The 21154-nt window shown below is 32.4% G+C and overlaps 1 protein-coding gene across 3 annotated transcripts in view; it reads left to right on the top strand.

Moving 5' to 3' along the window:
* The window catches only part of LOC118183039 (transmembrane protein 234 homolog), a 67177-nt gene extending 46248 nt beyond the window's left edge, over window positions 1–20929 (top strand). For all 3 annotated transcript variants that reach the window (XM_085808270.1, XM_085808271.1, XM_085808273.1), the window contains exons 5-7: window positions 1904–1996; window positions 16696–16767; window positions 20787–20929. In XM_085808270.1, coding sequence (XP_085664396.1) covers window positions 1904–1996; window positions 16696–16766 — 164 coding nt within the window. In that variant the 3' untranslated portion in view covers window position 16767; window positions 20787–20929. The remainder of the gene's footprint in view (window positions 1–1903; window positions 1997–16695; window positions 16768–20786) is intronic.
* Window positions 20930–21154: the final 225 nt, after the last annotated feature.

The following is a 21154-nucleotide window of genomic DNA, read 5'->3' as shown; positions in this document are numbered from 1 at the left end:
AACTAAAAGCTCCGGTTTAGATGCAGTACAGATGAAAAGTAATTGTCCATGGAGCTGATAATGTAAAAACAGATTTTTTTTTTTTCAAATTTCTAGTTTCTAGTGAGAAATGTTTGTAAAAGATTGGCCTCGCGTTAGATTCTAGAGCTAAAAGTTTTCAACAAGGTCGTTTTAGACCTCAGTTTCAAACTAATTAACTCTGGCGGGAAGTATGTAAGGATCTTAAGTTTTACTAACGTTTATTTTATTTTAAATCTTTACTATCACTTCTTATTTTCTACTTCCGGCCAGAATTGAAAGCTTTAACTTATTTATGCAAATTTGTCTGGCGAACGCCAAGTACTTAAGTTGTGGCTTTTTGCCAAGCTAGAGAGAGGAAGGAGTTAGTAGAAGCAGGCCGCTTGCCTTAGCAGTTTTACTCGGTTGCTGGTTGCTTTCCAGGCCAGAGGTTTAATCCTCTTAATAATTTTAAACGTATTGTAGTGTTAACAGTTCTCTGTACTACATATGGCTTCCTGTTAATATACGGCCAATCTTCCACGTAAGCACTTGTTTATTATTCCAAAGTTAAGTTAGAGTTTAGTTAATATTTTTATATTCTTACGTTCAGACCACAAGTGGTTGGTCTCTGTATTCCGAAGTCCGGAAATTATTGTAAAGAGTGAAAAATAAAGGGTTTCGTATACCCTTCCTGTGTATCTTGTCTACTTCCACATTTATTGAACATAGCTTTAGTAAGCTCCCTGTTCCGAGTCAGGTCTTTGCATGTTCCCAAAGAAAGTAAGGAGAAACACTGAACCTGATAACGCTTCAGATACACATAATACTAGAAGCCAAATAGTAAAAAGCTTAATTGATGGTGGATCACAGAGGTCATTTATTAGATCTGATTTAGCTAAAGAACTAATTAATTAAGGACTTTAAGGAAAGAAAAGTTATATATTTATTCATTTGGGTATAGCCAAGGTAGATTAATAGACTATAATGTTGTTCAAATTACCCTGAAAAGTATGCATTGCCCTTATGACTCAGTTACTGTTGAATCTTTTGTATCTAAAAATTCCCTCCAAAAACATTTTAGAAATATTAAAATCAGAAAATCTAAAATTAGCCGATAATGGTGAAGCAGCTGAAATAAAAATATTGTTAGGATCTGATTCATGTTGGGAAGTGCAAACAGGCGAAAAGAAAAGACTAAGTAATAAATTATTTGCAGTGTCTTCTATATTTGGTTGGTCCTTGGTTGGATCTTTGGAAGATGATCAGTCTAATGCCTGTATTTTTACAACTGGTACTTCTCATTGCTTGAAGGAAGATAATAATTCAGTTAATGACTGTTTGCGAAGGTTTTGGACTCTGGACCATTTGGGTCTAGAGTAGAACGAGAAAAAGACTTGTATTTTACTAATGGTAGATATGTAGCTCGTTTGTTATGGAAATCACATCATGCAAACTTGGGTAATAATTTAGAAAATGCCAAGCGACGTCTAGTTCTGAAATCTGATTCGTAATGTTCATTTACCTTGATGTTATGTGTGATTTGAATTAGTGTTTTTTGAACCAGGATAACTTGAAATTCTTGACAGTTAATATAATATTTTACAATTTTTATGAATTGTCATATTCTGTATTAAAAAAGGGAAAAAGCAAGTTGTGTGTCTGTCTGTCTGTGTGTGTGTGTATGTATGTATGTATGTCTGTCTGTCTGTGTGTGCACGATTTTATTATCAGTATTTTCATCCATTTTTAAACACTTTTATTTTGTATGTAGTTGGATATAAAACTGTAAAGAATTTCTTGTTTCAAAAAATTATTTAGAGTTATTGCTTTTAAGAAAGTGTGTTAACTTCTTTCCATTATAATGATTTTACATTATGCTTTGTTTCTAATTTTTGTTTTTTAGACTTGTCATTGGCAGTTCCTCTGACAAACTCTCTGACATTCATATTTGTGAGTATTTCAGGACGTTTATTGGGAGAAGCAGGAGGGAAATCAGGTTCTCGCCCATTTCTATTAAGCTTTTTATCTTTTTATAGAAATTTTTTTAATGAATATTTATTTGTTAATATATGTGCTTCTTCCAAATATTAAATTCTCTTCAAGTGTATCATGGCCATAACTTTATTGAAGTATTACTTATGTAAAAGGATTAATAAAAATGTGTGAATGCAAACTTTAAGGGAATCAAAAATATCAAACTATAACTTAATTGCATTGAAAGCTGCAGTCAGATGTAGGCATAAGTGATGGATTAAAATTTGAAATTGCAAAAGTTATTATAGGTCAGTAAATGATTAAACATCCAAAAATGGAAAGGCATCATTGCCCTAAAAAACAGCATAAAAACTTAATAGAGAGGCATAAATAGTAAATAATAACCCCAAGTGAATTTCCTGAAAAGGTAGAGAATCTTTACTCAATTAAACACTAAACTTTTATAAATATTTCTGAAAGCAAAATTTATAAAAGTCTTAATTCAGAAACCAAAATGTAAAAGCCTGAAAATACCCTTAACTGTAGATGAAGTGAATAATTAAAATTTAATCTTAAGTGAAACAAAAGTCAGCACTAATTTGTTGAATATAATTTCGAAACAGTACAAAAGAAAGAGTGAAAATCAAACTTGAGCTAATTCAGACTTCCATGTGTTGTTTCGTAATATATGTGTATATTTTTACAATGGCATAAAGCTTAAGAAAAGATAAATGTAATATTTTATTGGATTTCATTTTATATTAGTTTTGGGAGTTTTCTCGTCATTCTCTAAGTTAGTTTTGTACTATTACATATGTATATACAATTGTTATTGATTAGAAATTATCTTCTAAAAAAAATCAGAGTAAAACTTATGTAAATTAGAAAACTATTGTAACATAGGAGCTACTAATAATTATTGTTGATTCCATGAAAAAAGGCTGACAAGGGTATCAGCCCTTTTTGATAAAATCACCAACAATTAAGGGTATCTGATCATGTTTCGTGTTTCTTGTCTACTTGAGAGAAGATTCAACTTAATATGATTTAAAGTAATATTTCAACTCAATTCAAGCCAATTTGAATTTCAAATAGATGGCAAAAATAACCTGACATGGTCCAATTCTGTAAGTATGCTGTAAAGTATGGATAGACATCCAAATATGCACAAGTAATCAAACATTAAAAATATCTGAACATATATAACCTAAATAACATAATTACAAAATGTATTTAAAAGTAATAGTTCAACTGAATAAAGTTAGTTCAAGTCAATTTTAAATGCAAGTGGACGAGAAAATTACCCTAACATGATCCGATTCTTAAGAAAAAGTACTGTAAAATATGTATAAAACACCCAAATATACATAAATAATCGAACATCAAATTTTGTATATTCAGTTGTTTTGCCCAACATTCAGGTGATTCATCCATATTTTACAATATTTTCCCTTAGGAATCAGATCGTGTCGGAGCATTTTTCTTATCTACCTGAAATTAAAATTGTCTTGAATTAACTTGAGTTGAAATACTACTTTAGATTATACTAAATTGAATAGATATTGTTAAATGTTAGGGGTCTTATTTAGGTGGGCCAGTACCCTTTCAAAAATCAGCCTTTTTTTCTAGGACATCAGCAATAATTATTAGTTTTTAAAGGATTGTTCTAAATGAATTCTATGTTAGAATAGTTTCTAATTTACATAGTTTTTCCTGAATTTAATAATTTAATTAAACTTAGCATCATTAGTGCTAGATTTTAGCTTTGCAGGTCCATTTTTGCATTTTTTAAAAGTGTTTTTATACAGGGTGTTTTATAGACCATGGGACAAACTTCGAGGGGTGGTGGAGCGTACTAAAACATGCATTTTTTTATAGGAATGCAGGGTCTAAAGTGGCGGATTAAGGCAGGAATGCAAGAAAACAACACGTGAGGAAAATGTATTTATGTACAAAATCAATGCAAAGTGCTTCTTTGTATTCACAATAAATGTTAAAAATTGAGACCACCAGCAGTAATACATGCTTGGTGACGTCGCAGAAGGGACTAACGAATATTTTGAAAAACGACAGGCATTTCGGGCGCGCTTGCAGTCGCAATGGATAGTCGTGCAACAAGGTCCTTCAGTGAGTAAACGGGAGTCTCGTAAATGATGCTGTTTAGATTTCCCCATAAAAAAAATCCAAGCTGGATAAATCTGGCGAACGGGGTGGCCATCGAACGGGTCCACCACGGCCAATCCATCGGCCTGGAAATGTCCCAGGTTGCGGGCCCGCTTGTGGTTCGTGATCGCATGTGGTTCCAGCATGATGGGCTGGTGCACCATCATGCTGGAACCACATGCGATCACGAAGGACAGTCGGAACATCCTGCAGCAATTACGGTAGCACCTCTTGCAGAAATACACTGGTTATCATAAATTAAGGAAAAATCACTAAAATAGCGATAATTCCCTCAAAAATAAGCCAAACCGTGTAAAATTTGAATATGTTGCCAAGTAAGAGTAGCTGAGTAAAACTGCGATGTGCACATTAGTGGTGCTGCTTTCGGAATACGTCATCTGCGAGGAGCATAAAAGTCTATGTTTGAGAGCAAACCCACATATTTCACTGTGACGGTGACATCAGAAATCTGAGATAGCCAATTCGTAACAATGACTTCCAGGCATCATTTGCCTGCAGAACTGCGATGGAGATCCATTGGGAGACTAGAGGCAAGACAAAGTCAAACAGAAGTGGCCAGGTGGCTAAATGTGAGTCTTTCTGTGGTTCATAGACTTTGGAGGTAATTTCAAACCACAGATTCGACATCTAGGAGGTTCAGCCAAGGACGGCCAACTGCTACGACGAGCGCCGATGACTGATATTTGACATTATTTGCAGGCAGGAATAGAAGCGATACTCCGACTCTTCTTAGATTCTCTCTTGCTGCAGCCACCGGAAGGTTCGTGTCAATGTCAACTGTGCGTAGAAGGCTTCATGAAGGTGGTGTGTATGCGAGGCGACTAGCCATTCGTGTGCCGCTCATGTCACGCCATGTTCACTGGACGCCTGATCAATGGAGGGTGGTTCTCTTTACGGATGAGTCCAGGTTTAGTCTAGAAAGCGATAGTAGGCGTTATTTGATATGGAGAGAATTTAGAACCCGTTATCATCCGTCAAACATCCGTGAAAGAGATGCATACAGAAGGGGCAGTGTCTGTGTTTGGGGTGGTATCTCTTTGGGTGGGCGCACAGACCTCCATGTCTTTCCAAGGGGAACCGTGAATGCTCAGATTTATAGAGATGACATGTTGATGTTTATGTGCGCTCATATGCCGGGAGAATTGGTGATGCTTTCCTGTTACAGGACGACAATGCAATTTACTTGCAACGGAAAAAGATGCCAAACCAGATAAGACTAAAATTGCAATCTTTTTGAATTTACTCGGTACTCAAGGACTTGAAATTTATAACACGTTTCGATTTGAACCACCTGAGAATAAAGAGAAATACGAAGAGGTCTTGAAATCTTTTGAAGATTATTGTTCACCACGGCAGAATGTCGTATATGAACGTTACAAATTCTTTTCGTGTAGCCAGCAAGAAGGACAAACAATTGAATGTTATGTCACTCAGTTAGACTTTAGCGTCAACTTGTGAGTTTGCTAAACAAGAAAATGGATTGATTCGCGACTGTATTGTATTAGGCATTCGGGATAGAAGTCTGACCGAACGTTTGCTTCGAGAATCTAACCTAGGATTAGAAAAAGCTCTAGAAATAGTCCGTGCTGCTGAAACAAGCAAAGAACAACTCCGGAACATGAAATGATCCAGCGACTGTGAACAGCGTGAAGAAATACAGAAAACAGCAGCATCAATCAAAACAGTCAGTGCCACCGAAATTGTCGTCGCAGCAGGAACAGTCAGCACTAGAATATGACTGCAAGAAGTGCGGAAAAAGGCACAAATATCGGGACTGTCCAGCTTTCGGAAAGACGTATGCGAAATGCAAAGTAAAGAACCATTTTGCTGCGAGGTGTCCCAAGAACATTTATGAAGTTGGAATACCAAATAATGATTAGTAGTGTATTTGTTGACTCTGTAATGATAGATCCACCAGTAAACGGCATAGTGAATTTAAAATAAGTGCAAAATCAATCAGAGATCTAACAAATTCCATTGATGAAGTAAATAAGGATATTCACAAGATAAGTGAAACATGGGTGAAAAGTATTACAATGTATGTAAATAATAAGTCTTTCAAGGTTGATTTTAAGTTAGATACTGGTGCAGAAGTAAATATTTTGCCTTTATATGTTTTAAATAATGTTAAACTGATGCCTAAACTTAATGAAACTGATTTTTTCTTAACTGCATATGGTAATTTTAAGTTAAAACCAGAAGGTACTCTTATAATGAATTGTTCAACTGAAAGGCTTAAGAATGTACCTTTACAGTTTTATGTTCTTGATGTAAGATCTAAGCCTATATTAGAGTTAACAGCTTGTTCTGCTTTAAAGCTAATTGAAAGGATTGATTCCTTAAAGTGCAATATCATTAATAAAGATGATTTAATTGCTCAGTATAAAGATGTATTTACAGGTACAGGGCAATTTCCTGACGAACCATATCATATAACCATTAAAGATGATGCAATACCAGTAATACACCCCCCAAGACGTGTTCCTCAAGCTTTACAGCCTAAATTAAAAGATACTTTAGATAAACTTAAAAGAGAATGGATAGTATCGAAAGCAAATAAACCAACTGATTGGGTTCAAAGCTTGGTTATAGTTGAAAAACCTAATAGGAGTCTGAGATTATGCTTGGATCCTAGAGATCTAAATAAAGTAATTAAAAGGGAACACTATCAAATTCCATCTCCAGATGATATAATTAGTAGGTTAGAAGGTAAAAAAGTATTTTCAGTTGTAGATTTAAAAGATGGATTTTGGCATGTACCACTAGATGAAGCTAGTTCTGAACTATGTACATTTAATACTCCTTATGAAAGATATAAATTTAATAAAATGCCATTTGGAATATCCTCCGGCGCCAAAAATATTTCAGAAAAGAAACCAAAAATTATTTGGTGATATTGAGGGTGTGGAAGTTTATTTTGATGATATCATAATTGCAGGATCTGATGAGGTTACTCATGATATAATTATCTCTAAGGTTCTTGAAAGAGCTAGGTCTCTAAATATAAAATTTAATCCTGATAAATTACAATATAGGGTACCGGAAGTCAAATATGTAGGCCAAATTATTTCTGAGTCAGGTGTAAAAGCCGATCCTAGTCATATTAAAGCAATTATTGATATGCCAACACCAAAATCAAAAACTGAAGTAAGAAGGTTGTTAGGAATGTTAAACTTTCTATCAAAATTCATACCTAATGTATCTAAAGTTACTGCTCCTTTAAGAGAAATCATTCAAGAAAAGGTAGAATTTATTTGGGGAGAGACTCAGGAAGAGTCATTTAACAACATCAAACAACTGCTAACCAAAGCTCCAATTTAAAAAGTTTTCAGTGGTAATGAAGATATAATTATACAGTGTGATAGTTTGAAGGATGGCCCAGGATCGTGTCTAATTCAAAAGAGTAAGCCTGTATCATTTGTGTCTCGCAGCCTGACTAACAGAGAAAAAAAACTATGCACAGATCCAAAAAGAGCTATTGGCCATAGTATTTTCTTTTGAAAAGTACCACAATTTTGTTTATGGACGGAAAATCACAATACAAAGTGATCATAAACCGTTAATGGCAATTGTTAAGAAACCATTGCATAAAATCTCGTCTAGAATGCAAAGGATGATCTTAAAATTACTAAAGTATAATTTTGAGATAAATTATGTTCCAGGTAATCAAATGCTTTTTGCTAACACTTTGTCACGAACATATCCTGTGAATGAAACTATTAGTGATGATCCTGAAATGCTAAATGTTGTTCACATTATTTCAAAATATTTGCCTATGAGTGAAAGAAGAGTAGTGCAATTTAGGAAAGAAACTGAATCAGATCCAGATTTGCAATTAGTTATGAAATATATTAAAGAGGGTTGGCCTAAATGTTACAAAAAAGTAGATAGTAGTGTAAAAACATACTTTAAAGTTAAAAATTATCTTGATATTAATGACGACTTGTTATTTATTAATGAAAAATTAGTTGTACCTTATGGTTTGAGAAAAGATATGTAGCAATTAATTCATGAAGCGCATTTTGGAATTGAGAAATGTAAAAGTAGAGCCCGTGAAATTTTTTACTGGCCAGGTATGACAAATGACATTGAGCAGCTTGTTTCCAAATGTGAAGTATGTGAAATATTCAGAAATAGAAATTAAAAAGAACCTCTAATGCAACATGAAATTCCAACTAAACCATTCGAAAAAATTGCCCTTGACATCTTGCAATTTGGTAATCAAAATTACTTAGTAGTTATTGATTATTACTCTAAATGGATTGAGGTTTCTAACATAAAAGATAAGACAGTAAATGAAATTATGATAAAGTTAAAATGCATCTTTGCCAGGTATGGTATTGCAAATGAAGTCGTTTGCAACAATAATCCCTGTAATAGCTACTTATTTAAGGAATTTGCTGAAGATTGGGATTTCGAACTTAAATTCAGTAGCCCCAGATATCCTTAAAGTAATGGGTTGGCTGAAAAAGCTGTAGGAATAGTGAAAAATATGAGAAAAGTGCAAGATATAAGTGCCTGCTTGATGGAATATCGAAATACCCTAATTAGTGGAATAAATTTGTCTTCTGCACAACTGTTACTTAATAGAAGATTAAGGACAAAATTACCTATCAATAATAAATTGTTAAATACTAAAATAAACAAACCTTATTCTAAATTCCGTGCAACTTCAAGCTAGGCAAAAATATTATTATGATAGAACCGCACAGAAACTGCCTGAGTTAAAACCTGGAGATAGTATAACCATGTTCAACTTTAGAACTGGCCAATGGGATAAAGGTGAAATAATTTCAAAACATAAAGCTCCTAGATCCTATATTGTAAGAAATTCAAATATGGAAATATTATGAAGAAACAGACGCCATATAAAATTCTCAAAATCACCTTACAAAGTTAATAATGATTATGATGATATATTATTAGATAAAGAGGAACATTCAAATGGAAGCCCTGAGAATGTTTCTGTGTCTATTAATATAGGAAATCAACAAAATAATCTATCCAATAATACAATAACAAGAAGTGGACGGTTGATTAGACAACCTTCAAGATATAGAGACTTTGTCATAGAATAAAATAATGTAACATATTGCATATATCATTTTTATGTAACTTTTTTTATTGTATATCCTATTGTGAATATACTTGTATTGATATTATTTGCTATTTTTATTATTGTTTATAAACTGGAGGAAGGGATGTGATGTATATTTAAAATAACTATAACTATAACAATAACTGTAACTTTAACTGTAATGGCGCTCATGCTATGCGATTCCGTTGTTGTGATGCACATGTTACTGTGCTAGCTGAATGTCATGTGAACTGTTTAAAAATGTAATAATAAAAATTTTGAATTCTTGAGATATACTAATTAGTTGAGTCTACTTTTAAAGTATAGAAGTTATTAAGCTTAACAAACTAAACAAGAAGTTACATGGAGTGGCCAGCTCGATCCCCAGACTTGAATCCTATCGAGCACGATTGGGATGCTTTAGGGAGACGTCTAGCTGCTCTCAATCCGCCCCCTCAGACCCTTGTCACACTTGCAACTGCTTTGCAAGAGCAATGGCTTTCTCTTCCTATGGAACTGATAGACCACATAATTGAAAGCATCACACATTGCTGTATGTGCTGTATTGCTTCTAGAGGCGATCATATTCCATATTGAAGGTACTTTTCCTATAGCAAACTGACACCTTTGATTTGTTCATTTTATACATGTGGTAATTTCTATACTACCATATTTTTCTGGTAATTTCTTTTTATGTTATTTGATACCTTACTATGTCCTGTGTATTGTGGGTAAGTTTCATTAAATTCTACATGTAACTTTTTCAGTAATCGTGATTTTTGTGATTTTTTTCTTAATTTATGATAACCAGTGTATATAACATAAACCATTTGTACGTGCAGTTAAGAGGTATGGGCCTGTGAGGTAGTCGTTAACAATACCTGCCCACACATTCACGGAGAAGCGGGTTTGGAATACATGTGGACGTGTGCCGTGTGGATTATGAGTTGCCCACCCATGCATGTTGTGGCTATTGAAGATGCCGTCCTGTGTGAAAGTTACCTCGTCTGTGAATAGCACACTGCTGCAAGAACCAGTGACAGAAATGCACTCGAAGAGGGTAATCTGTCTCTTGCAAGGCTTGCCTCTCTGCAAATGGTATGGGTGCAAACCATTTTCATCCAATACTCTCCAAACGGTGGAATGACTCAGCTGAAGATGACGTGCAATAGCTCTTGCACTTGTCTCAGGTGATTCATGCACAATGTTCAAGATGGATTCTTCAGTGTGAGGTTGTCGTGCACTTCTTGTTCCACTCCTAGTGTCAGAGGTGGCTTCAAATGACCAGTTTTCACACAGAGACTAATGCAACCTCTAGAGCACTGTGTGCTTCAGCATACGCCTGTTCAAAAACTGTTCCTGGTACAGACGTCGCGCTGCTCTGCAGTTCCCATTAGCAGCACCATACATGAGATGCATGTCAGCTTTTTCCCTGTGCGTAAACTCAACCATCGCGCTCGACATCAGAGTCGCAAATGATCCTCTGATGCATCGGACCATAGTTTGTCAGGCTCAGTACCACCCTCTACTACTGCATTGCCAGCCAATCACAACAGCAGTTCCTATTACTGCTAGTGTTCCCTTTTTGGACATTTATTGTGAATACTGTATTGCTGAAAAGAAGCACTTTGCATTGATTTTGTACATAAACACATTTTCCTCTCATGCTGTTTTTTTGCGTTCCTGCCTTAACCCGTCACTTTAGACCCTACATTTCTATACAAAAAATGCATGTTTTAGTGCGCTCCACCACCCCTCCAAGTTTGTCCCATAAGCTATGAAACACCCTGTATATACTCATGTATAGAATAGAAATGAAAATTGAATTTTAAAAATAAATCCCATTAGTTGTGGGCAGTTGCTGCTATAAATAATGTGATAAAGTAAGTAAATTGTTAAAAAAAAATTATATTTTGTGGTGCTAGCTTAGAAGACAAAGTACAAGAGAATAATTATTATTTTAAATAAATTTAAAAACAGAGAATTAAGGCCAAAAAATGGAAGAATTGGGTAAAATTGTAATTCTTATTCATTGAGCAGATCACAATTTCACTTGATCAACCCGTTTTATTAATTTATATCTGGAAGAATTTTGAAATATTTTTAAGGTCAGTGGTAAAAATAAAAACCAAGCTTCATTGCCAAAGCAAATCTGTTTCAAAGTGATTGGAACAAGCAAAGTCAACGTGCAATTTCAAAACTAAAGAAAAAATTATCATTAATAGTCAGATGTTTCCAAACAATATGAAAAAACCAGCAGATTTTTCATTCCAATGAAGAAATGTATGCTTGTGTTTGAGTCACACTCTAAAACAGTATACTACTTGAGTATACTCATGCTAAAAAATAAGCAACTAATGCTAAAAGAAAACATACAAATGTAAAAAGGGGAATTAAAACATAAAATTTACATATGAGATAGAGCTGGATGAAAATAGGCAACCAAAATTAGCATAAATCTCAATCCTGCAGTCACATCACAACACCTTTAAGAGGGGCATGCTGGACCTATGACAGTTTGCATGCAGCAATAGTTCCGTGTAATCCGAGGTAGCCAAAGCAGAAAGCGTCAGCCGCAGAAACCATTTGCATGGTGTAATGCATTGAGGGCTGTCCTCATGTTGCAAACTGTCATACACCACTTGTATTCATGTCCAATAAATGTTTCAAAATAATCATTCTTGCTTCTTTTCCCATCTTCTACCTCTACTACCACCTACCCCTGACATTTGCATGCATGGGTTCTTATGCAGTTCTTAATCAGGGTTCGTAGCGGTCCTTATAAGTGCTTATAAGTCCTTATATTTGAAAATAAAATATAAAGGCCCTTATAGGTGCTTACTTTTTCTTTAAAGCCCTTATTTTTTTTTGTTTTTAGTGCTTATTTTTTGCTTTTAGTGCTTTTTTTTAAATGAACGCGCTATTTTTCCCCTGTACCAAAGCCGAAACTAAAACAACTTTTCTACCTAATATGGAATGTCAGATAGTGAATCATACTCCCGGAAATAGCTTTTGCCCCTTTCTCTGCATTATCATAACCTTTGGTGTGCACGAATAGTACAGACAGCTGCCCGTCGTTCTATTGGTCAAAGAATTGCGAAAGCAGTAGAAAATTCCAGTACATTCGGCATTCTTTTCCTCCCAACCAAATACTACATACGTTTGAATTTCTATTAAGATCTTAATAGTTTGCATTCTCGTTCCGCTTGGTCAGTTCATATTCGTGTTTATTATGATCATTATGCTTATATTATGAGCATATGTATGAATGTTTATAATAACATAGTTGCAGTAACAGCTGAAGTATAGTAAACTTCCAAAAATGGTTGTGCTTTAACACAGATTAGCTTTCTAAGGAATAATATTCGGAATGGCTTAAATAAAGGGAAAGTAATCGAATAGTCAAAATAATTTCATTTTTTTGGCCAATACGTTATACAGTACGAAGATTGGTAGGTTCTCCCCTTTCTCCGCAAAATCTCGAATATTGAAAGTGTTACAGTTCGCTGCAAAACAAGCAACAGATTTTTTTTTTTTTTTTTTTTTTTTTTTTTGTTACTTTCCAATCTGGAGACTAAAAGTTCTGCGGTCTACCAACCCAAGCGAAGAATTATTCTATTCCGGAAATTTAACGCCGTCTGTTGAAAATTAGAATGAAAAACACCCAGTTATTTAGTTCTTTATTCTCCCAATACCGGCAGCTGTTGGCTGTTGATTCCGATTGCGTAATATCACGTAGGGAAGAATTACGGCACACGTATTGTGCAATAACATTTGCGATATTTTGCAGAGATAATTAATTTTGATGTTCTGTCCGAGATTTGTTTATGAACGCTTAAAAGAGTTTTACTGTGCTTGCTAAGCAGAAAATTTTTCAGTTCCATTGGTTTATTTTTATATGATGCACATATCGAAATGTTAAAAGCATTTATTTAGCGAAAAAATCTAAAGAGTCTACAGTCTACCCCCTTCTGCTCCTCTTTTTCAAGTTACGCTCGACTGTCCGAATATTCGCCAATTTCCAAGTATGCGGGTTAGTTAAGCTTTTACTGTTAAAGGATGACTGCATGAAGCTAATTTCTGTCTTCTGATTTCAGAAATGTTCCTATTTTTTACTTAAATTACTTTGCTTGCAATATCTGTTAAGGGAAAACTGATATAGAATGAAAAATTAGAAAATGTTCAGAATTTAGATTTAAAATATTTAAATATCAATATAAATTGTATTTATTATTAGGTTCCAAGCGAATGCAATAAATATGCCTTATTATTATTTATTTTCTGTATTTTGAACTGTGAACTGGTATTTAAAATTAAAAAAAAAAAAGTAATTATTTTCCATGGTTGAGGTAATGCTTATTCTCTCTTAATAAATACTGCATTTCTCATATTTTAAATTACAAGTCTAATTTTTAAGGTTAGGCAGTTGTGTATAATGTAATTAGACAGGTGCTTATTTTTTTCTTAAAATGTGCTTGAAAAGTGCTTATTTTTGTAACTAAAATGTGGCTATGAACCCTGTTAATCCTTATGATGTGCCCTGCCTCCCCTAGAAGTTTGTTGTAACATTTATAGTAACATCCTGTATATATATACATACAGGATGTTACCATATATATATATATATATATATATATACCATATAGGGATATTTTAATTTTATTTATATTTTATTTATATTCATTTATTTTATTTATATTTCATTTCATTTTATTTATATATATAGGGATATTTTCATTTTATTCTTCACTTTACTTGCTTGTTTCTCAAAAGACTTCATTAGTATTTTCCTTTTAAAACTTTATTCTTAAATGTTAATTTCTAAGGGTACCACTTTATTGGTATTACTTTTGGTTTTGACTTTTGCCCTTGCCTACATGAATGACGAAACACGAATTGAATGATTGGAGAGTTAGGTTTGGAGGCAACTTCCCCTTGATAAGTCTGTCTCCTGCCTACTCTACTGTCATTCACTTATGCATTTTTAAAAAAATTATTTAGTTTAATTTTAATTTGCTAAATTAGTGAATTTATTTTCATGGATTGATTTTGCACTTGATTTGCTTATGCTTCTGAATTTAAATGATATTGTAGATTAGTTCGAGAATTAAATCTTTTATATGTCTGCACATTTTTTTAAATTTTTTAAAAATTATTTTAGCTGTTTTTAGGATTTAAATTTGCTTTTTTACTTTTATACGTGTTTGTTAAAAATTAAATTTTAATTTGTTTTAATTTAAATTTCATTCCTTGCAGCAATGGCGCAAAGAATTTTTAATTAAATTTGTATTTAAATTTAATTTTTAATTAAATTCAATTTATTCTTATGTATAGGGATATATATATATGTATATTTTTTGTTTTTCAGCAACTGAAATCAAATTCTATTTTTTGTTTCTGTTAGCACAACTTGTGATTTCTCTGTACTGTATTTTGTAGACTATCATCATTTATTTTTGTTTGCGTAGTGAACTTGTGAAAACCTCCAACAAAGGTTATTAACATTCAGACTAAGTCCCTGATTTGCTAATAAATCGAGTAAGCGAATAGTAGCGTCTCGCTAGGTTATGAATTGCATGGGAATAGCAATGAGAGAATTGAGAAGAACAAGTCAAGAATAAATCCAACTTTATAGTTGTACAGTAGATGCCGCTTAATGTTGTACTCATCAGGATAATCATGCTTAATATTATTATTCGGATATTATTATCGAATGGCCTAGGTCCCGCCTGTTTGTATACGAAAGCATGGAAAACACTTATTGTGATATTTTTCTTTATTGTGATAACCATCCGGTTAATATGATCAAAAGATTATAGAACAAATTTTTTAAACTGAGGTAAAGTCACTAAATAAGGTAAAAAAAGATTGTAAACATTGGCAAGTGACAGAAAAATATAGTAAGGGATTAAGGCACCAAACAGCTTCATTTCGATTTAAATCAATCATTTAAGATTAAGCAACAAAAAGCAACCTTAGTTTGGCTTAGAGTTTGAATAACTGTCTGGATTTTGAGGCCGGTCAGGCAGAGGGCCCTCTTCTTCAAGAGAATAGAAAAAAAAATCTGCAGATTCACCTCCTTTTTTCTTGCTTGTGCCCCCCTCCCCAAAAAATAAAATAAATTACACCCAAAGGGGCATTTTTTTTAACATTTTGTGTGTTACCTTTATTTATTAAATATCATGTTCTTCGCACTTAATGCTTAAAATTCAGTTCAAGAGCAGTATTGCAAAAGAATTTTAAAATGAGTATATCTTTAGAATTTTTGATACACAGTCTCGCACGCTGGTGATAATTTTTTTTTTCGGTACAATGTTGCCATTGCTCGCTTTGAAATAAAAAATTCGTTACATTTTTACAAAGTATGAAATCAATAATAAGATTAATTCCTAATTTTGGGCTTCTAGATGCCCAGATTAGGAGGAGGATTACGTTATTTAAAATTTGATGGCTCCAGGTAACGTTGTTTTTTATCACAATGCGAGAAACATACATACGTTTATGCATATTCTTCATTATTTAATTTCTTTAAATATAATACAGGGCTCTAATATTTGGTGACAACAATTTGAAAACTGAAACATTGTTTATAGTGAATCAACGCAAAATACCAAAACGAAATTAATAGTCCTTCTGGGCAAATTGTCCCTTTGAAGTAATTTATTAAGTGTTTGTGTGTATGTGTGCTTTAATTTTTATTTTACTTCGACTTGTTATTTTTCAATGAAGAATGCTCTCCAAGTATTAAGATTAGGGGTCTACCATCAATCAAATAATTTCTAGAAACGTTATGAATAGTTCGTAAATGAATTTTTGTATTGAAAAACATTATGAACAGTTCATGAACAATTTTTTGCCTGTTCGTAATTAAAATGCTGTGAAACCATGTACTTGCATGTTTCTCGTTATATTTATTTCAAATTAATTAAATTCCATTGCTGTTTTGAAAGGCATACGTTTTCATCATTTATATTTATCATTTGATGAATGATATCAAAATAGCCATAGAGAAACGTGATTATATCAAGCGATACATAATGTATATACATTTTGCGATTTGGTGATAAGATTAGACAAAATTAAATAAGGAATAAATAGTATTAAATAAAGATTAAACGTAGGTGGATCATTTATTTTGTTGTTTTATTTTAGAAGATAACTATGCGTAACAATGAGCAGTAAAATTAGTAAAATAAATTGACTCATGAAATTTATCAAAAGTTCACTGTATGCATTGTTTTGGAGTAAAAGCATTGCTAAGCATTAATGAACATTCATCAGCTTAGTACATTTTTTTATGGCTGAGTACTTACATTACCACTGAATACAGGCCATGTTTATTTTTTTTTTTTCCTCTTCATCTTTTATAATGTAAGATATGCTCTTTATTGTGAAGAAACATTTTTATTTAATAATATCTTTTCATTATGTAGTGTTAATAATATCTTTTCATTATGTAGTGTCCTATTTGGGAATGACCTTAGTGGTGGCTGGAGTAACTCTGTGTGTGTTAGACAGAGCATGGAAATAAAGTAAATGTCTGAAATCATTTCTTAGTGAATAATGCTTTGTGATGCTTTGAATATCTTATGCTTTGTGATGTTATTTAGAATAGTGGTAAAGCAATTTTATATGCAAAATATTAGACTGAACTGCATTTTTGATACATGCTTAAAGGTAGTTTGAGGAATCATTATAAACCTTTATGAAGCATACGTAATTATTTTGCTTACATTATTTCTAATCATTTTGAAGACTGCATAAAAATATTTTTGGTAGTTTGTTTTAAAATTTGTAAGCATGAGCAAGAAATTTAATACTTCTGTTCAATATATGTACCGTATATTCCGGCTTAAAACGCACACTTTCAATACAAAAAATAAAATCAAAATGTATATGTGAGCGTTATTCGCCAGGTATAAAATTATAGATTTAAAAATAAGTAATGAGCATAAAATAAAAATAATTAAATTTTTTTATGTACCTAAATGCTGTTTGTTTAAAAAAAAACGTACCATATGAACTTTAAAATTTTCATTATCGGATAACTTGAAAAGTTCATCATATTCACCTTCTGTTATATCTTCAGTCACATCATCAAATTCTGTTTCATCTTGACAATCACTGTTATTCTAATCCGTAATTAGATAACCATCCATTCCATCTAGATCAGAGTTTCTTAAGGGGTCGTGAAATTCAGTTTGATAGTTCAATTTAAAAAAACTGCATTCCTAAGACTTATAATAAAATTACATTAATGTGCTTAGACTTTTAAAGATATTACATTAATTGATATTAATGAGATTAATTACCAGTTAGATAAAGTGCAAAAGGAATTTGTAAAGCTATCTAGTGATTCAAACTTAAAACTTGAGTTTTCACAAAAATCCTTGATGAATTCTGGATTGGAGTTAGATTTCTCACTATTTCTGAAATGGCTTTCAATGTTCTCTCATTCAGCACTAGATATTTTTATAAAACTACTTTTTCAGCTTCCAAACCAAATGTCGTTCAACGTTGAAACATACTGAAGATGCTTTATGTCCAGCAATGTCAAATATCGCACCAACATTTAATTTGTTGTGCAGCAGAAAACAAGTCCATCTGTCTCATTAGAATTTTCTTTAATTTTTGTTTGCTTAAAATAAATCCTAAAACTAATTTTTTATGCATATTGTTTACCAAAGAAGTAAATTATTTATAGGAGGATATTTAATTTTATATCTTTATTTTATATTTAATATCTGGGGTCACGAAAAAAGTCAAAGTGATAAAAAGTGGTCGCGATTGAAAAACGTTTAAGAAGCCCTGATCTAGATAGTTAGATATACTGCACTTTTTAGATGACTTTTGAATTATACCAGGTTTAATTTTATTCCATGCTTTTATTATTGTCTCACACACTAAGCTGGCATGATGCATTTGGCCTCCTTTTGTAAATGTTTTTCCACCTTCTAACATCCACATATTTCACTGTCATTTTAAATTTTCTTTGAATGGTTCATTAATACACACACCTAAAGGCTGAATTAATGGTGTTCATGCACCTGGAATAACTGCCATGTCTGCATTACACTCTTTCATCAATTTCTTCATATTATCCGTTAGATGAGAACTGAACATGTCCCAGACTAAAAGACTCTGGATTCTTTAAGGCAAAAAAAATTACTTTTGCTAAACATTTCTTATTCAGAATTTCACACCGTTTTCGTCCATCCATCCTTTCTTGTGAACATGAATTAAAACACCATTTAGGAAATTGCATTTTGGAATCATCTTTCTTTTAAATTTACCATGGGTTCTAATTTTGAACTGTCTGCTAAGCAGAAAAGTGCTATGGTAAAGCGAGATCTTCATGGCCTGTTGTTTTTGTGTGAACTGTTTTTGTTCCTTTCATATCAATTGTTTTATTTCCTGTCATATCAAACATTACTGGAGTTTCATCCATATTTCCAATATGTGGCAGTAAATACTTTTTTGCCTTCGTAGGTCAATAATATAGTTCTGGAAACTAATCAATTTATTATCAAAATCTTTCTGAAGACATTGCAAAAGTTTTGTTTTTTGTCATAGAATTAAATTATTCCATGCCGTAAATCTACTACACCAACTCAAAGTTGCTTTAAAGTTTTCACTTTCATTTGCATTCTTTTTGGCCCACTTTAAGGCTTATGTATACTGCTTCTTGTTACAATTAATCCATTCTGGCACTTTTCTGGGACCCAGTTCGTAACTTTTTCTTCTAGAAAAGGCCATTTCATTGCTCCTTTGTGCAAAGCATATTTATTCTTTGGAATATTAATTATTCGGATTCCATTTTCTTCCACTTACATATGGACCTTTCATATATGAGTGGAAACATCCTTACTTCGGCACCATTTCCATTTTCCATCTTTCGCAAAATGAATGGCTTTGTATTTGAAACCAGGGCTGTGGGTTTTTTTCCACGGTAGGCATATTTACTACAAAAAGGAACACTAGATCAATTGTATTTAAGCTAAAGCAAATGCTATTTACTAAAACCTTCAATTTTCACTTCAAAATCATGGCTTCAAATGACTACAGAAAGAAAAAACATCTAACTCCTAATTCGATAAATTCATTCAGGTTGGAAGTGCATTCTTACTCTAAACTATAACCCCATTTTCTCGAAACCCTACAATATATTCTTTTGGATATCTGCATTGAATAAAATCCACCCTCTTTGCAGGAATATTTACTCCCTCAAGCATTTAAACCCACACACATATCGTTCCCCGTATCCCTTGTCAATTCAGTATACCATTGTTCGAAAGGCTAGGACAAATCTTTGAATAAGTGTCCTCAGAAAATCAGAGCATTGCACATGTATCTTTTTAAGTTTCTTCAAAGAAGAATCGTGTGTGCGGTATACGGCGAATATACCTAAAAATGTTTTTTTAAATATAGCTTGAAATTATGGATGCAGGTTATATGCTGGAAAATACGATATATATATGATATTTTAATACAGTCATAAGAATCTAGTACTTCTGTCTGTTGACATGGCTGAGTGCAAAGGCATACAGACAAAGGTAACAAAACAATTTGAAGAATCATCATCTTTATTTTTATGCATATCAAATCATCCTTTTGCAGACAAGATATTTTTAATCATAGTTGAATATAATAATTTCCATGTATATGGGTTTTAAAATACAACGTCATATTAGATAAGTAAGCATAGCAGCAGAGATTTTGCATGGCAGGAGAAGTTAAGAAGAAGAAGCAACCGTAATTGTTCACGAAGCAGTATTTATACTAGGTAGGTGCATAAGTAAAGCTAAGCTGCAATTGTTTAATTTTAGGTTTAAGTTTCCTTTTCTAGCAGTGTTATGTAATTTTGAAAGATCTCGAATTCGGGAGAACAGATGAACTTAGGGGGGAGAACACCAAATTTAGAATAGTAAATTTTGATGTTTCCAATTAATTCTTAGTGTAGCCATCATATTTTATTATATCTTACATATTTTTAATAAGAGTTGACAGCTTATCTATCTGCTGCTACAACCTCCAGTAAATAATCATCAAGTGAATCATCAAATTGATTTTCAATTTCAAGAAATGAAAGTGATTTAATGGCGTGTTCAAAAGAACTTTGAAGGTCATTGAACTGCATGTTTGCTGTGTTCCTTCCTTCCTCCTCAGCCATAACAACTATACAAAGTTAATGCAGTTCTTCTACGAAATTAAAATATTACATATTCATTTGTATTCATGTATATTTATATTCATTTATAATTAATTAACTATGTATAATTTGTTTCATGTTATTTTTTTCATAAATCTTTTTTATTTTGTAATTTGATAATTAAAAAAAACTTTGGGCTAAAGTTTGAACTTTAATGTCCAGTTCTTTTCATCTGCATAGAATTCCATTTGGATTTAAGCACTGTTATTTATATATTGCTTTTTTAAACATATTTCAGAATTCAGTTCCTATGTTTTCTTTACATTCATAAAATGCAGTGCAATGCATTTTTTCCTTTTAATTTTGTACAGAATATATTATAAGTATATATTTCTATTCCAGATGAGAAGTAATCATATAAATTCTCTGTATTTTACAAAGAAGTTGAAAATTGTAAAGAAAAGATTTTTAATAGGCAAGGAAATTTAAGTTGTGAACTGAACTTTTTGAAACAATTTTAATAAAATAACTTTTTATGAAAAGTGTATTTTGTTCATATTTAGTTCTTATGTTTTGATTTGTGGTCTTTTTTTTTTTTTTTTTTTTTAATATTAGTGTATTTAGTATCTTAACTTCCCCTGTTTTATAATGGTTGATAGCTAGTAGAAAACATGGCTAAAAAACCAATTTTGCTTCTGACAATGGTGCATAATGAATGAAAAAATATTTAAAAGAAGTAGATATGGATTAATTAAAAGATTTAACAATTT

Source organism: Stegodyphus dumicola, chromosome X1 (genome assembly GCF_044657685.1).
Source record: "Stegodyphus dumicola isolate Sdum_Otavi_A_Nest chromosome X1, ASM4465768v1".
NCBI lineage: Eukaryota > Metazoa > Arthropoda > Arachnida > Araneae > Eresidae > Stegodyphus > Stegodyphus dumicola.
Note: the sequence above shows the minus strand (reverse complement) of the source record. Positions and strands in the feature narration are given on the sequence as shown.